This window comes from Varanus komodoensis, unplaced genomic scaffold (assembly GCF_004798865.1).
Source record: "Varanus komodoensis strain SLA01 unplaced genomic scaffold, ASM479886v1 scaffold15, whole genome shotgun sequence".
NCBI classification, from domain to species: Eukaryota; Metazoa; Chordata; class Lepidosauria; order Squamata; family Varanidae; genus Varanus; species Varanus komodoensis.
The window spans coordinates 13,169,101-13,186,795 of NW_025335440.1; the positions used below are offsets into that span (position 1 = coordinate 13,169,101).

Genomic DNA, 17,695 nt, shown 5'->3' on the forward strand with positions numbered 1-17,695 from the left:
TATTCTGTAGTCCCACAGCTGACAGAAAACGACCTGTGCAGACCAGAGGGCCATTTGAAGAGGTCTGGAAGAGTCAAGTGCAATTGCCCCGCACCAACACTGTCCCATTCCTTGCACGAAGAGGTGGGGTCAGCACCATCCATCCCAGTTTCCTCTGATAACCAGGAGACATGACACGTTATGCCGCCAATAACGCAAGGCATGGGTCCTCAAGATCCGGCCCACCGTGCCCATTTATCTGGCCTGCCATAGAGTTTTGGACTTGTCGCCTGCATGCGCATGTGGCGAGGCAGTGGCTTGCTCGTGCATAGATCCTTTTGGACTCGCTCGGAGAAAACAATCACCGCCTGCGCACGCCCCCCTGCCCCATCTGCACCCCCTTGGCGGCCCACGCCCATCACCGGCACCTTTCAACTGGCCCCGTTAAAAAAGTTTGAGGATCCCTGACGTAAGGAATCACCCCTTGGGACAGTCTCCTGTTGTGACAATGGAATAGAGGATCTATCTCAGCCCAGGTAAATAAATTATTATGGATTTTGTGCCATCTCATAAATGGAAGAACAAGGTCACTTAACCAAGTAGCAAGAACAGGATATCAAAAAGTTATTGAGGACATCTTGTCAAAAATTTCGGGGTGCCATGCCTGAAACTCAGATGCCTTTTAAATTTCTGACAGTATTTGAAAGATTTTACAATATTGACCCTTGTCCAAGCAAATGAGGCAAAAATCGTTTTAGTCTGACTCCAGAACTTTCTTGCCCTCACAAGATATTAAAAGGATATGTGTCTTCTTCTGCTACCATTTCATCTTTCAGGGTTGTCTCTTAGAGATTCTGTGGGGAACACACCTAACCCCAAAATGTCTAGTGGCTATAAATTTTTTCATCCCTGCAAAAGGCTACACTCCCCATTTCTTCCAAAGAAATGTCTGAGGCTCCCTGGGCAAAGAAAAATCCTGCATAAGTGCAGGCACATGGGACATGCTGTACCATGATGTCAAATGTAATTCCAAAGTAGCTGGAGTGTACATAAGAGATTTATACTCTCACCGTAATAGCAATGTTCACTATCACAAAGTCTGACCTGAATGAGACACCTCCGAAACAAGTTTTACAAGAACATCTTGTCAATTCTTTAATTAAAACAGGCAACTGTGCAAAAGATACTGGAGAAAGAGGGGTGAAGATAAACATTACAATCTGTAAAATTGTCCTAAGTGAAACCTACTTCTGAATTAACCCTCTGTTTACTTGCATTTCGTTCAAAACCTTGAATAGCAAAAGTGTGCTCAGACTTTGCACAACAAATCTACTGAGGTGTGTTAACATGCTGTGCTATCAACCAATGGAAAACAAAGCCACTCAATGGCTCACTTGAGAGACTTAACTGACATACAGTTTTGGTCTGATTTGTAACATAGTTAATTTACACAAGACAAGCATGTTTGTGCTTAAGCCTCTGAATAAATGAGGCGCATGGTTGATGTCCAAAGAAGAGCTATTTCTACCTTTGAAAGGTACAGGACACTTGACTCTTCATGAGTCAAATGACTAGAAATGTGTTGCCAATATCCATCAATGAATTGAATTACTACTATTTAAAGCACATTTAAACTTATAACATTTTTAATGATTTATGAATAAGGGTTTAACATATGTGAAAGCAAACTTAATGTGTAAAATAGTTTACACTGAGAAGTGAAATAACTTTTCCATGGATAAGGCAAAGGAAGGAAACAGTCATATGCTATTTCTAGTTGGAGGACACAGGTATTAAACCACATGCCTCCCCTCACCCAGGCTCATATTCATTTCCATGCATGTGTGCATATTTTGGGAGGGAGTGCAATACCTTAGGTTTAATATACTCTCTCGAGTGAGATTGTATTTATTTGTACCAGCAGGAAATAGTCAGTTGCCCTGGCACTATACGCATACAAGATGTATAGGATCAAGACAGGTACCGCCTATCTCCTTAGCTGGCTAGGACCAAAAATAATATTTCCCAGTTTTTATCTAAAGGGATGTCAACACAGTCTGCAGAGTACTCCTGATCCCAGAAATACTACCATCTAGGCAAAATCTTCAATAGTGGGAGGTAGTGGGCAACCTCTCTGTGGTTGGATCCACTCATGAGAAGCCATGGAAATGTCGTACTCTGACGGTTCAGACAACACAACAAGCCATTATGACTTAGCACACTGTGGATTCAGCCATCCTATCATGTACCCTTACTGCAAATCAATCCAAGGAAAGCATCTCCTCACCTGCATAGCTCCCCCTTAACTAAATGGGATCATTTAATCAGTCCATAACAAACATCCCTCTTGCAGCCTCCAAATCTGTATTGATGGTTCTTGATGTGGTATTGCAATTTTTTGTAAAGTCAACTTGCAACATGGGATAAATTTGGATGGCTTCAACCATTCTTTCCCCACATTTTTGCAGTCATCATGGCAATGAATTCAAGAGGAAACAAATGTCTCAGTCTTCTTGAATGCAGTATGGTTAGCCATAGTGTCAAATTCCTTTGAACAATTTGGCTTTACTTGGATCCAAGAATAGGCCTGTTCACATGACCTTACAACCAAACATTGGTTGTTTGTTCCACACTAAGGTTGTGGCTTATGTGGCTGCCATTTTGATTATGCAACCCTGCTGAGGGGCTATCATGCCATAAAAACCTGACAAGTGCAGGTGAAGCTCAAGTTAAACAACCCTAGGCATAACTCATGACCTGTTTTAGGGTTAGAAAAAGGTGAGCCAGCGTTGTGCAATATAACAGAAGTGGTTTGCATATGCAACGTGGCATTTGTGGGTACCAGAACTCATTGCAGTGTGTCCAAACTTGATCAACAGGTGGTTTGCACAATCGAACTAGCCAAGAAAGGGCTGTTTAAGCTTCAGCACAAGCCAGACAGTAATTTGCCCATTCAGTCTCTGACCAGGAATTGTCACATCGCTGAATCCTAACCATTGTGACTTATTGCAAGAGTTATTTAAGCCTCACATAACCCACAGAGGCCAGGTTCAGATGACATGGCAACCCCCAGTTGAGGGCTGAAATGTCCCCTGGTTTCCACCATGGCTTGGATTGTTCAAGCCATGTGACTGGATTGGTTGTGTGAAGCAGACCACTGGTTGTCTCAGTTCACTTTAACCAAGGATATACATTTTCTGTTGGCACATTACTGGTATTGAGTCAAGGTGCCAGATCAGTTAAAAACATGCTGATACTGTGGGATATAACAATTAATTTGCTTAAAAGTATAGTTAACCAATTTCACCCATATAAAAGACATCCAAATCCATCTCAAGGTTACAGCCTTTTCCAACTGAAATATAGGTTTCCATGTTTGAAGACAGAGTTGACTATGCCTATAACTTCCACAGTGGCAAACAGTCAGTTACAATTTATTCCAATAACTAGAATCTATCCCATGTAGCATGTTTTGTCATACATCACTTACATTAGTAAAACTGCTATCATCTATTTACTAAAAACTTTGCCTTCCAAATTTCTGAAGCAAAATTAATTTTGTGTGAATTTATGTAAACCCTGAATGCAACATTTCTGATATCTGAGAAATCCACACAGAAATCAAACATGGGGAATGTGCTTTGAATCATAATGAAAATAGCAACATTTTGCTCTTTCTTAAAAAGCAGGATAACACACTAGGCTATGTGGATATCAAAACCTAGTTTAAATTAGAGGCCTTGGATTTACCAAGATTAACATAATACTGATGTTTTCCATTTGAGGTGAAATGCTTGACATTACAAAGTTTCAGTTAATCTTATTTGAGCAAACCTATATACTCACTAATGCAGTAACCAGTGGCACTGCATCCAAAGTTACACAGTGACGAGCCACACTGGTGTTTGCAACCTACTCACAGTATGTTAACTAACAAACTCAATTTTGATTTCCTTCAGCTTTATATCTCACACTGAATTTATAAACTTCAAAAGTGTGGCAAAATCACAGAAAGTTGCATGCTCTGCTAACAATATTATACCTAAATCCCTGGGGTGTGGAGTGGGGATCTAAATTTTCATTCTGAAAAAAACCTGACAGGGTAATCTGCTAGCCAACTGCTTGTTTTCAAATGAACAAAAAAGACACAGCTTTATATATAATGAACAAATAAAGAATGAAAAAGTGGTTTACTTCAATGATCCAAAATGCCCTGTGCCCAGGTGTGGGCAGTCATTTCAAAGTCACACCTGTAAAGTTATGATCAACTACCTCCTTTTCTCGTTATTATGCATGTGGATGATATGTCATACAGAACAGGATCAACAGAATTTTCTGTGCACATTATTTAGTAAAGTGGGTGACTGCTGCATTGTTAACGCAACCCATATTATGCATGGCTATGTACGCAATGGTCAGAAGTCTTTCAATTTTCCAAGCTCATGTTTAGCACTGCAATGTGAGATTAAGCTATCTGTAATTCATGAGTCGTGATGGAAGTTGTGCTGAGCAATACTTGCAGGGCAGTTTATCATCTAGAACTAAGAACTGGCGGTATCTTAGATACAACCATGGTGCAAACCGGTAGGGTAGGTATACCAATGTACTGTTTCTAAACTTCACGCTTATGAAAGTTGTCAGTTTTCATAATGGAATCCTCCAGTGGTGGGATTGCCATTTCCAGCTAGCAGGGCTCATCTCAAATACCCAGGCACATCTTTTCAGAATGTATTTATGCACAGGAGATTCTTCACCTTGCATACCGAAAGATCAATGGGATGGTCTACTCAAAGAGGAATCCAGTGTTCTTTTCAGCTTTCAAGTTCCAATATTTATCTTAGGAACGGCTGACAAAATAATTCACATGGACCAATCCAAAAGAGAACAGTCTGAAGTGCAGAGTTATCAATTTGGACCCAATATACAAACAAGGAAAAGCATACAAAAACAAGTACGATGAGGTGACAGGAATGCCATGAAGTTGAAGGGCACAATTCACCAACAACTTTTCACAGTGTTTTCTGATGTCCATTTACAGATGGCTTTGCCGTCTCTGAGTCTCTTGCGTTGTGTGAGAGGTGAAGCTTATCTAAACCTGCAGAACACAGAAAGTTACTGTACCGTTTGTTTCATTTCTGGTTGGCATGGCTGTTTTAAAGACCACTGTAAGCATTGCTCAAATACATAAATGATTTTTTTTAACCTGTGAAGGCCCTTTATTTGAGAAGGTTAAAACCAAACTGGACATGATTACTAAGGTGCTGTGGTCATCAAAACAGGACTTCTGCATCCAGCTACTCCACTACTACAGCCTAGTTGAGCGTACTTCACATTACAACAGCATAATGTTTCTAATTTCTGCCCTACATCACTGTGTGCTGGCGGTAAGGAAAGCAGGGCCTCACGATACTAGGTAAGGTCTGTCAGTCATCGCTCCCATGCAATCTAGCCCAAGTTTCCAAACCCTCTGAGAGGATACCTGTGTCCAACCAAAATGTGAAGCGAGTTTGGTGGGAACTTGAGAGAATTTCTTCTTGGTGGTTGCTCCCAGACCCTGCAAGGCCTTAGCTAACAAGGCTTGTCTAGCCCCAGTGCTGATGACCATCCAGCAGCAGACACTGCCATTCAGGCAGGCTTTATAAACTGACTCATTATAGGAAGTATTTCTTCACAGAGTGCATAGTTAAATGATGGAATCTGGTTCCACAGAATGTAATGATGCCCAGCAATTTGGACGATTTTAAAGAAGGATTGGACAAATTCATGAAGTATGGCTATGGACGCCAGTCGCTGGGGAAGATGGGCAGGAGACTACCGTTGCACTCCTGACTTGCTTGTGGGTTTTTCATGGGCAGCTCCTTGACCAGTCTGAACAGAATGCTGGACTAGATGTGCTGCAACTGGTTTAATGGTTGTTACATTTATTCATTTTATTGGTGTGTTTCAATTGTCTTATTTGCATGTTTATTTTGCTGGTTTATTTTACTATCTGTCTTGACCATTTGATGAGAATGTAATAAATAATTTTCTTTAAATCAAAAAGGACTCAAATTTCACAGGTGAAAAAGGAAAAGATACGCTAGTTAAATTATTCTGCCTAGTACAATTACATGTTTTACAATTTAAATCATGTAAAACATGAATATCACAAAAGGAAAAGTATACATTACCTAGTGCTTTGAGGAGTTCTTCTCTAACTGCAGAAGTGAACTTTCTAACCAGACACAAGGTTGTCATTATGGCAAAAAGCAGATTGTAGGACAGCACAATGTAGAAGTTTCCTAACCAGTTAAACCTTCCAAAGTCTCCCAAGAGATCAAACCTGGTAATGCCTGACAGAGAGAAGACAAGAGGGACATTCAGAAAAATGCCTGATTTCTCTGAGGTTGGTATTTGTTTAACTGTGCAAAAAAAAAAGTCTTCTACTACTTTGTAGATAATTCTTTACATAACCTAAACCGCTGATCCTTATTTTGAAACTCCGTGGATTTGTTGTTTAAAATGCCATATAGAATTTTAGGCAAGACACTACTTGGGGTTTAAGGATCTACAGACCGATGTGCACATTCTCTGGAGGAATATACGGCTCATGCTGGTTATGAGTCCGGGCCATCATGCATCCAAACCAGGAGAGGGGGGGGTTGCTGGGGTACTTTACAAAACATTTTGAAATTCATGGCTTGTTCTAGGGTTCCAGGATGATTTGTTAACCATCCCTGCCACACATTCTCCTTGAGTTCAGATGTCATGACAACCTATGCCCATCAAGGGTAATTATGCCAATTAGGCAGCTCATGACTGGCACATCTGATGAGAAAATATAAGCTACTGTGGCTCAATTTCCCTTCATGACCTGGTTTACGTTTTACCTTTGCATCAGTATTTTAAGCTTTAAGATATGCCCCCTGGAATGGGAGGGGAAAGATTTGTTAGAGCAATGGGACCCCTTGTTTGGGACCCGGGAATGGGACTCCTTGGTGGGACCAGCAAAGCCCATCGATGCAACCTTCCATGCCAAGCAAAAGCATAAAGAAATGATCTGAAAAGATGCTCAGAAAACCTACCCAGCACAATGTCTTCCAAGCCATTTCGAAAAGGAACACAAGGCCATCAACCACGGACCCAACGCTGCAATGCTTGCAATGCACCATTTTGCATTCACGTAAACAATTAAGAGCTGTTTTTAAACAGCTGAATTAATTTCCCCATTTGCCTTTCCCATCACAGAAACAGCCTTGCTCCTTTCATCATCCAGAAACTTGCTTTATAATACTATGAAAAGCATCCATGAATCTGTTTTTCTCTTTTCATCTATCGAGTGCCACTGGGCATAACAGCTAACGTGGCACATGTTGATATTTTGCTAAGCACAACATGACTCACTGTACCCTAAGATACTCTATTAATCCTGTTTGGACAGCTGTGTCTATTTGTTAGCTGTGTTTTTAACTGTTCATCATTCTGTTTTATTCCTCCCTTTATCTCTATGGTAAACGATATAGGAATTTCATTGTGGGTTTCAGCGGCGAAACTAGAAGGTCTTGCCATTAATGTGTTTCCTGTGAAACAATAACTGAACCAAATATGTACACTAGAGTCATCTTTACTATTTTTCCTGTGTTTTCAACCCATAATTCAGCTTCATGCCAGTATGTTGTAAAATGGTACAGCAATCTTCTCATTAAAGGAAAGCAAGTTAAAAATGTCTACTGGCTGTGCACAAAAGCCTTTAGAAGTGCCTAAAGTAGCACTTTCTAAGTACTATTTTCCCCTTATTTTCTGTATTAACTAAGAAAGATCTGAATGTGTTCAGCAGCAGCTTCAAGTCATTAAAGCAAATGCTTTTACATTTCAATAGATTTATTAATTCATTACATTTGTACCCCACACATCTTTAAAGGTCTAGAAAATCTCAGAAAGCTTTTTAAAAAACCTCTAAAAATGTGCACCAGGGAAGTTTCTTTGAAAGACTGGGGGGGGGGGTGCAAAGTCTTTGTCTTCAGTCAAAACCCACTATGTGTCAGAAGGCCAGGGAACCTGGGGAGAAGCCCCAACTATCTTCAGAATATGGCCGGGAAGGGGGGGGGGGTAGCCTGAAGCCTGTAACAAGCTTTAGCACTAGCACATTGATCTAATTTCAGAAACCCCATCAAGCACAGACAAATATGACCCAGTGCACAACCCCAGCAGGCCTTGCAAGTGAATCCTAAGCAATTTGTAGTTCCCAGAATGCACAACAGCACCCACAACATACTACTTGCGGCTTCATTTCAAGCATCACAATGAAAAGGCTATGCACTATAACAATTTCTTTATTCCAGCTAAAAGAAAGTAGTTTTTCACCAAGGCCATCTAATTCAATCCATGGCTAAGGAGGAGCCTGAACCTGGATCATCAAAATCCAGAATTAGCCACTGCACTAAGCTGGCTTTCAAGCTGCACTCCTGGACAAGATAAGCTATATCCCTTTCCATCTGGGTTTAGCACTGAAATGCCTTGGTTGTCCCAGCATCTAGGAAGGGCAGAAGGCTATGATCCTGTGAGCTCTGGAGACTAATGCTCAGTTCTTCGACATTAGCACATAAGGTCCCACAAGTTTCTATCTTGTCTCCCATGCTTCTCAGCATTGACATGAAACCACTAAGTAAAGCCATCTGAGGGTCTGACCAAGGCACCAAGTGTCTCCTCCTTTTCCACCTAACCGATAGGAAGCAGTCAAAGTTTGAGTCAGTATCCGAGGTGAATGACAGATTGGATAACAGTTGATAAAGTGAAAGCAGTGTAGGTTGCTTGTCTGCCCAGGCAAGTGAGTTTCAGCCTGTTCTAGACATGGCTGACTTCATTTACAGAATCTGATTTGTAGTATGGGAAGAGTAATTAATCCAAGTAGGACCAGAAGTTCAAACATCCTTTGTGGCACAGAGTACCTACAGCCAGCTGCAGCCTGTCATGGCCAAAAATTAAAACTATCATCAACAATACCACAATTAAAAATTCCTTAGTGCCAGTGCCTCCAACCCCCAACCCGGCCAGCCTATCCAGAAGGATACCATGGTTGATGGTATCAAAAGCTGCTGAGAGGTCCAGGTGAACCAACAGGGGGCACACTTCCCGTCACTCTCCCAGCAAAGGTCATCCCACAGGATGACCAAGGCAGTTTCTCTCCCATAACCAGCCCTGAACCCAAACTGAAATGGATCTAGATGGTCAGTTTCCTCCAAGAGAGCCTGAAGTTGCCCAGCCATCACTTGTGCTCTTCATCCATCAAGGTGCTCTTGACCACCTTGCCCCCAAAAAGGGATGCTAGTCACTGGTCTATACTTGGCGACATCCTCTGGGCCCAGGTCACCTTCTTCAGGAGAGACCTGATCACCACCTCCTTCAAAGGAGAGGGAACCAGTCCCTCCTTCAGAGAGGCGCTGATGACCTCCTGGACCCAGGATCAACCAGGAAGGGCAGGCGTTGAGCATACCGGTGGTGGGACAAACTTGTCCAAGCACCCTGTCCACACCCTCAGGCTGCAATAATTGAAATATATCCAACAAGATCAGTTAAGCTGGAACACCAGACATCTCCCTTAAAAGACTTAACTCCAACTGTTGAATCCAATTCATGGCAGATCCAAGTACTGTGGAAGTAAGTGTAAGCACCGAAGTGACCAAGTTTGCTGATGACACTGAACTTTTTAGGGTGGTTAAAACCAAAGGATTCTGAGGAGCTTCAAAGCAATCTCTCCAAGCTGGGAGAATGAGCAGCAAAATGGCAAATGCAGTTCAGTATAAGCAAGCATACAGTAATGCATACTTCAAGTATAGGTTGATGGGATGAGCTAGATCATGAAAGGGAAATCTCCAGTTTTGTCCAATGTAGAATTCTCACTACCTAGTTTTCTTTCTTGCTCAAGTAAAACTACTATGGAAGGCAGGAGAGTACTACCAAGTGAGCATCTATGGATTTTTCCCAGAGTATTTCTCCCAAATTCCCATGACTGACCAAGACCAAAAGCAGGGACCCAGGCATTGTTGCCCATATGTATGAAAGCCCAGTGGTGAATCACCAGGGTCTTCATTGGTTTAAGAGCTCCGACTTGTCGCATACACACACCTATTTCATTAAGACACTCATGCAGTACAGATTTTTTTTCCTTAAAAATAATGACTGAATCAATCTACTGTTCCATAGATAGGACATCAAATGGAAAGCAATGCAATGGAGATCTTCCAGATAAAACTTACCCAGTGTCCTCGACATAACTGGCAAAGCTGAACTGAGGACTAAGAGTGAAACACAGTTCCCGATTATCTGTTGGGGAAATGACAATTTCAATGAAATACAACGAGACTGATGAGCTTAAATAGCAACTGCTAAGTTTACTAAGTGAAGAACAGAGAACTTTAAAGTAAAGTAAAGTAAAGTAAAGTAAAGTAAAGTAAAGTAAAGTAAAGTAAAGAGCTTAAACTGATTCTATAGCCTGCCCACTGCAAGGGTCCTTGCTGCTGCATTCCTTCTAGTACTGTAAACCAGACAATTTAGTCTGCCCTGAAAATTCTTAACAGACCACAGTGACTTTGAAAGTTGGCATATTGTATATTACATAAGCCTAAAGAAAGCATGCTCAGCACTAGTTTTAGTCACCATATTTTTAAACATAACACAGTATTGGTTATGGTACCAAATCCAACTGTACATGCATCAGGCCTATACAGTTTCCATCCATCCAGCATTCAGAATGACCAATATATTATGACCCATTAATTATGACATGTTGTTTCTTAATGCAAGGGAATCTAAATTCCAGAGCACAAGATAGATACCAAAACCAGTAATGGTTCTCTTCTTACATAGCAGAGTAGGATGGTTACCAAAATATCAAGCATGTTTTATTTATTGATTGATTTTATTAAAAGCATTTCTATCCTGTCCTTTACCTGGGTCTCAGGATGGTATAAATAGGAATAGACAGAATGAACTTCAGCTGGTTTTTGTTTGCCATCTGATCCTCATTTTAGAAATAAATAAAATTTGCACAATTGAGGTAAAATCTAAATTTAAAATTGTGTATTTTTAAAAGTACTTAAGGAGAAGTTTAAAAACAGTTTTCTTTTTCCTTCTCTCTCTCTCTCACTCTTTTTTTTTAACTGCCTCAAATAGTTAGAAAGTTTAGTGCCTGCTGTGTGGCTTAAAAATGCTTGAGAATTTGCTCTAGGAATCAAATGGCTTCACATGCTGTTGCTCCCCAGTAACTGTAGAGAAAAAAGGATGGCTGCTCCCATTGGTACATGGATACAGTTACCCGGGAAGGAGCACCACATGATAATGCACAGCTGCTTCCTGGACAATTTTCAAAGCAGTGGTAACCCAGGCACTGTTCTTTCAAGCTGCTCGCTGCAAGTAAGCAATAGGAAAACATTTTTTAAAGTAACCTTCAGACTACCTCATAAAGCTCTAGGTATCAAAATGTGTGGTGAAAATGGACACAGAGCTGTGAACTAATCTGTAGTCTGGTAGGTTTGAATCAACTAAGTTCCTTCCAAAATACGCAAGTTGAGCATCCAATCTTCCTGAGTAGCAAAAATGTTCTAAGCACTGTACAAAGATTAAAAGATAACACAGTCCTTCCTGCTGGGTCACAATTCAATAAATATAATACAGAAGGACATTCCTAGAAGCCACACCTAGAAGCATTCATATATTCAGGACTGATAAACCAATGATGGATGACTTAAATGTGCAATGTTATGCTTTATACATAATAGATGCAGTCTGAACCTTAAGACCTCATTTCTTTCTTTGGTTTTGCAAAGGTACGAATACACTGCTGCCCTTATCAAAAACTTCAGGCAAAGATTAGCTGTTGCACATTCATCTCACAGTGGCTTCAAAAAAATCAATATTTGTATATAATTTCAAAATAGAAAAAGCAATGTAAATAAACCAGTACAAGTCACTATTAAATTCTAACAGTAAACACACACCAGAATATCCAGGTATAAATATGCTTTTGTGCAAGATATACACTACACTGAAGGTTAACATGAAGATAGAAAGGAAGGTAGGCAAAGACTGGCTGCAGCTGCACTGCCCCTTCTCCACACCTCAGTCTTCTACTACCAACAGCTCTTGTTTTTTGGAAGGTATTTTTATGTCCTAAACCACCTTTAAAATATTTTGATACTGAAAAGTGAGACATAAATAGCTCACATTAATAAACAACACTATAACACAATTCTAGCATAAAGGAAAACAATGTTGAGGGTTTCAATGCAAAGGAGTCTAAACATAAATAATTTGCAAAATTCTAAGTGCATGTCATTAGTTTACATTTTCCCTCCCAAAATACTATACATGAAAGGGTTGAGCAAACATAATGGGACTACTCAACAGTTTTAATCAAGGATCTTCTATGCTGTTTACTTTCCTACTTCCAAGAATTCCTGGCAAGATGAAAGCAAATTCCACTCCCTACTTGTCAACCACTTATTGGAATACAATAAAGACCTTTTTAAAAAAGAAAGAAAGAGGGAAATCTCAAAAAAGTGGAAGTTAAACAGAATCCCTTCTGGCTGCATAATAATTTTGCTCGGTATATGAGCTTATCTTTTTAACATGTGTCTCAGTCTAATTGTTCTAAAGCCACCTTAAGTATTGGAAAGTCAGAGTAGCCACAGAATGAAAAGTGTTGCTGAATAGAACTAGTTCCTATTTAGCTATTCAAATTGAATGAATTTGCTTGCATTACTTAGAGCAACCAAATTCTTCACATTTCAAACATGCCCTTAAAAGTACAATTTGCACAGTCAAAGTTACTCATTAGCAATACATTTCCCTTTTGCAGGAGGGGGAAGGGGGGCTCTCTACCAGATTTTCTATGGCTAGCTAATAAGCTTTGCAATTCCAGGCTTTTCCCAAGTGTATGGATGCCATCCAAACTAAACTGGGTACACCATTCAGCAATCTGAAAATCTTCCAGTTTGTTTACCCAAGCTACAAATACTAATCACTGCCATAGAGGATAATTACCAAGGGAGAAAAGTCTGTCTTGGATGACAGAAACTGACAAGGAAGGAAGGAATAACCATCTCAGACTTTTTACCTACCTTTGTCATGGTTGTGTCATCCTTCCTGGGAGTGAAATTTCCAAAAAAGCGTAAGCTATAGAAGCCGACGACAGAGGAGACCATAAGATAGCTGTGAGAATCAAGGAAAAAAAGAACCCCTAAAGAATACAAATTTCAGACTCCTAGAAGTCTTAAGCACCACGAAGTGTGTGGCGGGGGTGGCGAGGGAGAGAGAAACAACAACCACTTTTGAGTGCATGGGAATGGCTGACCTGTCATTTTCTCTCTTCTAGGCAAGCATCTTAGTAAATTAGCAGCGTCCCAGAAAATTAGAAAGAATACTTGTTAACAGACAGGAACGTCTACTGAAAGAAAGGATACAAAATCAAAATGATCTCAAGTGCTGCTCCCACGAAACCAAATGTGGATAGAGAGGCATTTCCTATGCCAGGCCCCTGAAAGAATTTTTTTTAAAGTTACACAGAGAGAGCTATTCTTTTTGGCCTACAAGAATGCTGAGAGCCTTGAGCAGAAGCATTAAAAACAAGCATTATGAATAAGCTTACTCTAATAATAATGTTTATGCTAAACAAATCTCTAAGCATTAAAAATTGCACACAATATGAGGCAGACTTTCAAAAAATATAATTCTTATCTCATCTACATGGCAATAAACATAGTTGCAGGAAGAATCCAGAGCATATTAGAGATAGCTTGTTTCATGTTAAAAGCAGTGGGATTACTACAACGAATGCACCTAAGCCGTTCAACTAAGAAACAGAAAAGGTTCAACAGTCACAATCTAATGAAGTGGCAGGAGCAGAAGGGTGAGCCAGATGCACCACTGGAGCTTCGTTTAAACTTGCCACGGATGTGGTCCCTGCTGCTAAAGAGAGAAGCCCCTTTGAACAGCATCCTTTCAGCAGTGGGTGAAATGGTAACTTCTAACAAAGAAATAGCTGTGTGCATTGTTGACTTGTGCACACATGTTGCTGCTTCAAGACCATTTTTTAGAGATTCCCTGTTATTCTAAGACATGTTGCATGCTCCAATGCATGTGTGAAGCACTCCTGAGAATAGATATTATGTTAAAATGTGGAAGACCTATCACGGATAGATTTTTTTCCTTTAAGGATTGACCTCTCAAGCTCCAATTCTGCACCCATTGTCCTAGAAGTAAGCTCAACTGAACATAATTAGACTTACTCCTGAGAATACATTTACTGGATTGTGCTTCACTTAAAATCACACACACAAAATACTTTACCCGAGACCCTTTCGGCATTGCAGTTTCATCAACCAACAGGCGAAGAATATTGCAAGCAACTAGGAGAACAGAGATTGCCTACAAAGGAAGCAAAAAGCAGAGTCTTTAGTTAAAGGCTAAGTTCACAACATTGGGTTTTATCTATTTATTTATAAATAAATGTATATTTATTCATACATATTTATATTTAATTTATAAATAAATTATAAATAAATATTTTTACCCTGTCCTATACAAAAAATGTCTTACAGTAATTAAAACAATAACAATTACAATAATTAATAGTAACAGTAACAGTAAAAACAATAATAATTACAATAATTAAGACAATAAATAAAGCAGTAAGTAACATTCATAAGTGTAACTAAAACGTTATCTCTGAATGGAGAAGGGCAAGGAAAGCCTTTTCTTATAGTTCTGATACTCAGCTCACACATGTACATGAAAAATATCACTAGCCTCAAAAGGACAGGTGAGCATTACGCAGAAGGAAGCAGAGGTAATTGAACTTACTGTTTCAATTAGTAGTAGTATCATTACAGCTGGATACACAAGATTCCGCTCCCATGCAGAAGCCTTTTTCCGGCGTTCTTTAAGAGGAAAACAAGTAAGCCTTCAATCTTAAGGTGGCCTGAGATAAACATTATCTCATTTTGTTTTAAACATTAGAAATTCCCCAACATAAATTGCAACTAAAAGCAATCTCAAGAATACTGGATCGAATTGGAAACTCACGGGCAACTTCTTAGTACACTTGTAGTTTCCAGAGAGGCTCACAGATCAATCATCTTTCCTTGTGAGGAAGTAACCTGCACATGCAAACCCCAGCCATTAAATTATTCCAAAACAATGACAGGTGAGGGCTTGGATGGGATCATTTTGGAGGCATCTGACCCTACTACTCATTTCTCCAGAATGTTCCCCCCAGAAGCTGCTTTTATATGCAAATACTTCATGTGGAGATTTGGTCCTCCACTTAAAATCTGAAATGACACTCATTTTAACAATTGCTAGAGCACATGTCGCTTCTGCTTGTCTGCTTTAGGTCACTTTATCTTAGGTCAATTAGTTCTCATATAGAAGCAGTCGTATAAAAATGTAGAGTCAGCACATTAAAAAGTAGCATTCCAGGCTGTAAACTGTATTTGGAAAATTTATTTTATATTTCAAAACCTAGTCCTGGTTTCTGTTTGCCAAAGCAAAAACCTTTGACAAACAACTCACAAACCTTAAACCACCCAAGACTTCAGTATAAATACTAATGGAACTCCATAATGCAAAAGAAGCTGTCGCCTCTTATGATATCAAATGAAGTTGGAAGATGGAAGATTCAAGAAAGACAAAAAGAAGTGCTATTCCACATAGCACTTAGTTAAACTATAGGTTCCCTACCACAAGATGTGGCGATGGACATCAACCTGGATGGATTTCCAAAGAGATTATGGTCATGATAGCTCTATATTACCTCCAGTACTGGAGGAGCAATGGAGGCATCTGTGTACTAGTTCATGGTGAACACAAGCAGGAGGATATGCGTGCCTTCATGCTCTGTTGTGTGCTTCCCAGCAGCACGTGAGGGACTACTACAAGAAATAAGATCCTGGACTACATAAGTTTCTGGTCTGATTCGGCAAGGCTCTTCTTTTGCTATAGTGAATGTGTCAATTCAGCCACTCACAAACAGATGGGATATGAGTAATAAAACACTAAAGAAAACAGCTCAAACACTATACATACAGTACACAAATTTAAGTTAGCAAGACTTCCTGTTATTTACACCAAGATAGTTTTGGTATATGAATAATATAGATGGATGCATGGTTCTTAAATCATCTAGAAAAAGCAATTTTATACTGAATATAATATACAAAACATCACACGTAATGTAATTACCCAATTTTGTCTTCATGTTCTTCACATTATTCAGTTCCTGTTCCAACTGTTTTGTGTTATATTCCACTGGAGAAGTTAACCCTGTTCAAAAACAAAGACACGTTCATTTAATTAGGGATACAAAAACAATCCTCAACTAATGTACAGCCATTTCAAGCTCCATAAAGGAAGCCACAGCCCTGAATTTACAAGAGCTGAGCAGGGCTGCTTAGATAAGACATTTTGGAAGAGTTTTCATTCATGAGGTTGCTGTAAGTTGGAGATGACTCGATGGTGCATAACAACACTAAGCAAGCTACAAACCAGTCACAAGAAGAACCATCCCCTGCAGTAGCTCCATACAAATGCCTGTGATGTCAGTGGGAAAAAAATCAAATGGGATTTCTTCTTCCTTTTCTAATCAAGCATGGTACAAAGTAGAAAACAGTATTAGATGATATTGGAGAAGCCAGAAGACAACTAGGTAATAGCTCTATCTAACAGAACAACCTTTCTAAACACGCTAAATACTTTTATATGCCTGTGCGTTACCACCATTTGTCTCACTTATTTAGGGCATAATCCTATACTTGTTTAGAGGGGAAAAATGCTTCCAACTCCGAGCATTCCCCAGCTTACACAATCAAAGGAGCAACACATGCTTTAAGAAAACAAGTTCTTTTATCAGAGAGACTCTGTGTTGTTTTTTCCAGAAAAATCGATACCATGACTAGGTTTATCATGAAACAATATTAATTTACTACCAGTCCACAGATTAAGCCTGACTCACAACTGTACTACTTCAAGCCTATGTAACATTTCAAAGCAGACAACCATGCATTAAGCATTAAAATGAATGGGTTTGAGTCCATTTTCTTTTTAGTCCATAGAAAGTTGTGAATGTTTACTTCCTTTAAAAAGAGGCATCATTGTTTATTATATGATGACCCAGGTCATTCTATAGTGTATCTGTTAGTGCAAGGGAAACAGGAGCAAAAATGTGGCCTAACTATTCTGCCTGCTTAAGTCAAGACTTGCAAAATTCCCTGTAATAAAATCTTATGCTGAAAAATTCCTTCTAATAAAATAATTGCATGATGTCTTTCTTTAAAATTATTAAAAGGTATCTTTCTTAATTGTATAGTCATGATCAGAACTATTCAATTATGACTCCTTGTAATTCTTACTAAATGTATTCCATTTTGGTATCTTGTTCCCTACTGGGTTGGAACATCAACTTTTTAAATTAATGTGCATGGTCTGATTTGGATGCAATTCATGTTCCCAATACAGATATTTAAGGCCTTATGTAACCTTCCAATTTAATATTACTGTTTCTTAGAGAAATCTTAATACGCATGTTGCTAGGAGTTTTAAGATATAGCAGGGTTATGCTAGGAGTCACAGGACATTTTTCTGTATAAAATGCATAGGACTGTACCCTTAGTCCTGTGAAAAATCACACAATGTATTTTCCCAAAAACCACTACTCAATCTTCATTTCAAGAATAAGAACTGG

At 39.4% G+C, this 17,695-nt stretch overlaps 1 protein-coding gene across 1 annotated transcript in view; it reads right to left on the bottom strand.

Moving 5' to 3' along the window:
• Positions 1 to 1,108: 1,108 nt before the first annotated feature.
• Positions 1,109 to 17,695, bottom strand: part of LMBR1 (limb development membrane protein 1) — a 73,684-nt gene continuing 57,097 nt past the window's right edge. Inside the window, exons 10-17 of the mRNA XM_044424698.1 lie at positions 16,198 to 16,278; positions 14,818 to 14,894; positions 14,305 to 14,382; positions 13,419 to 13,492; positions 13,077 to 13,167; positions 10,215 to 10,281; positions 6,150 to 6,311; positions 1,109 to 5,074 (exon numbers count right to left, since the gene is read on the bottom strand). Coding sequence (XP_044280633.1) covers positions 4,989 to 5,074; positions 6,150 to 6,311; positions 10,215 to 10,281; positions 13,077 to 13,167; positions 13,419 to 13,492; positions 14,305 to 14,382; positions 14,818 to 14,894; positions 16,198 to 16,278 — 716 coding nt within the window. The 3' untranslated portion in view covers positions 1,109 to 4,988. The remainder of the gene's footprint in view (positions 5,075 to 6,149; positions 6,312 to 10,214; positions 10,282 to 13,076; positions 13,168 to 13,418; positions 13,493 to 14,304; positions 14,383 to 14,817; positions 14,895 to 16,197; positions 16,279 to 17,695) is intronic.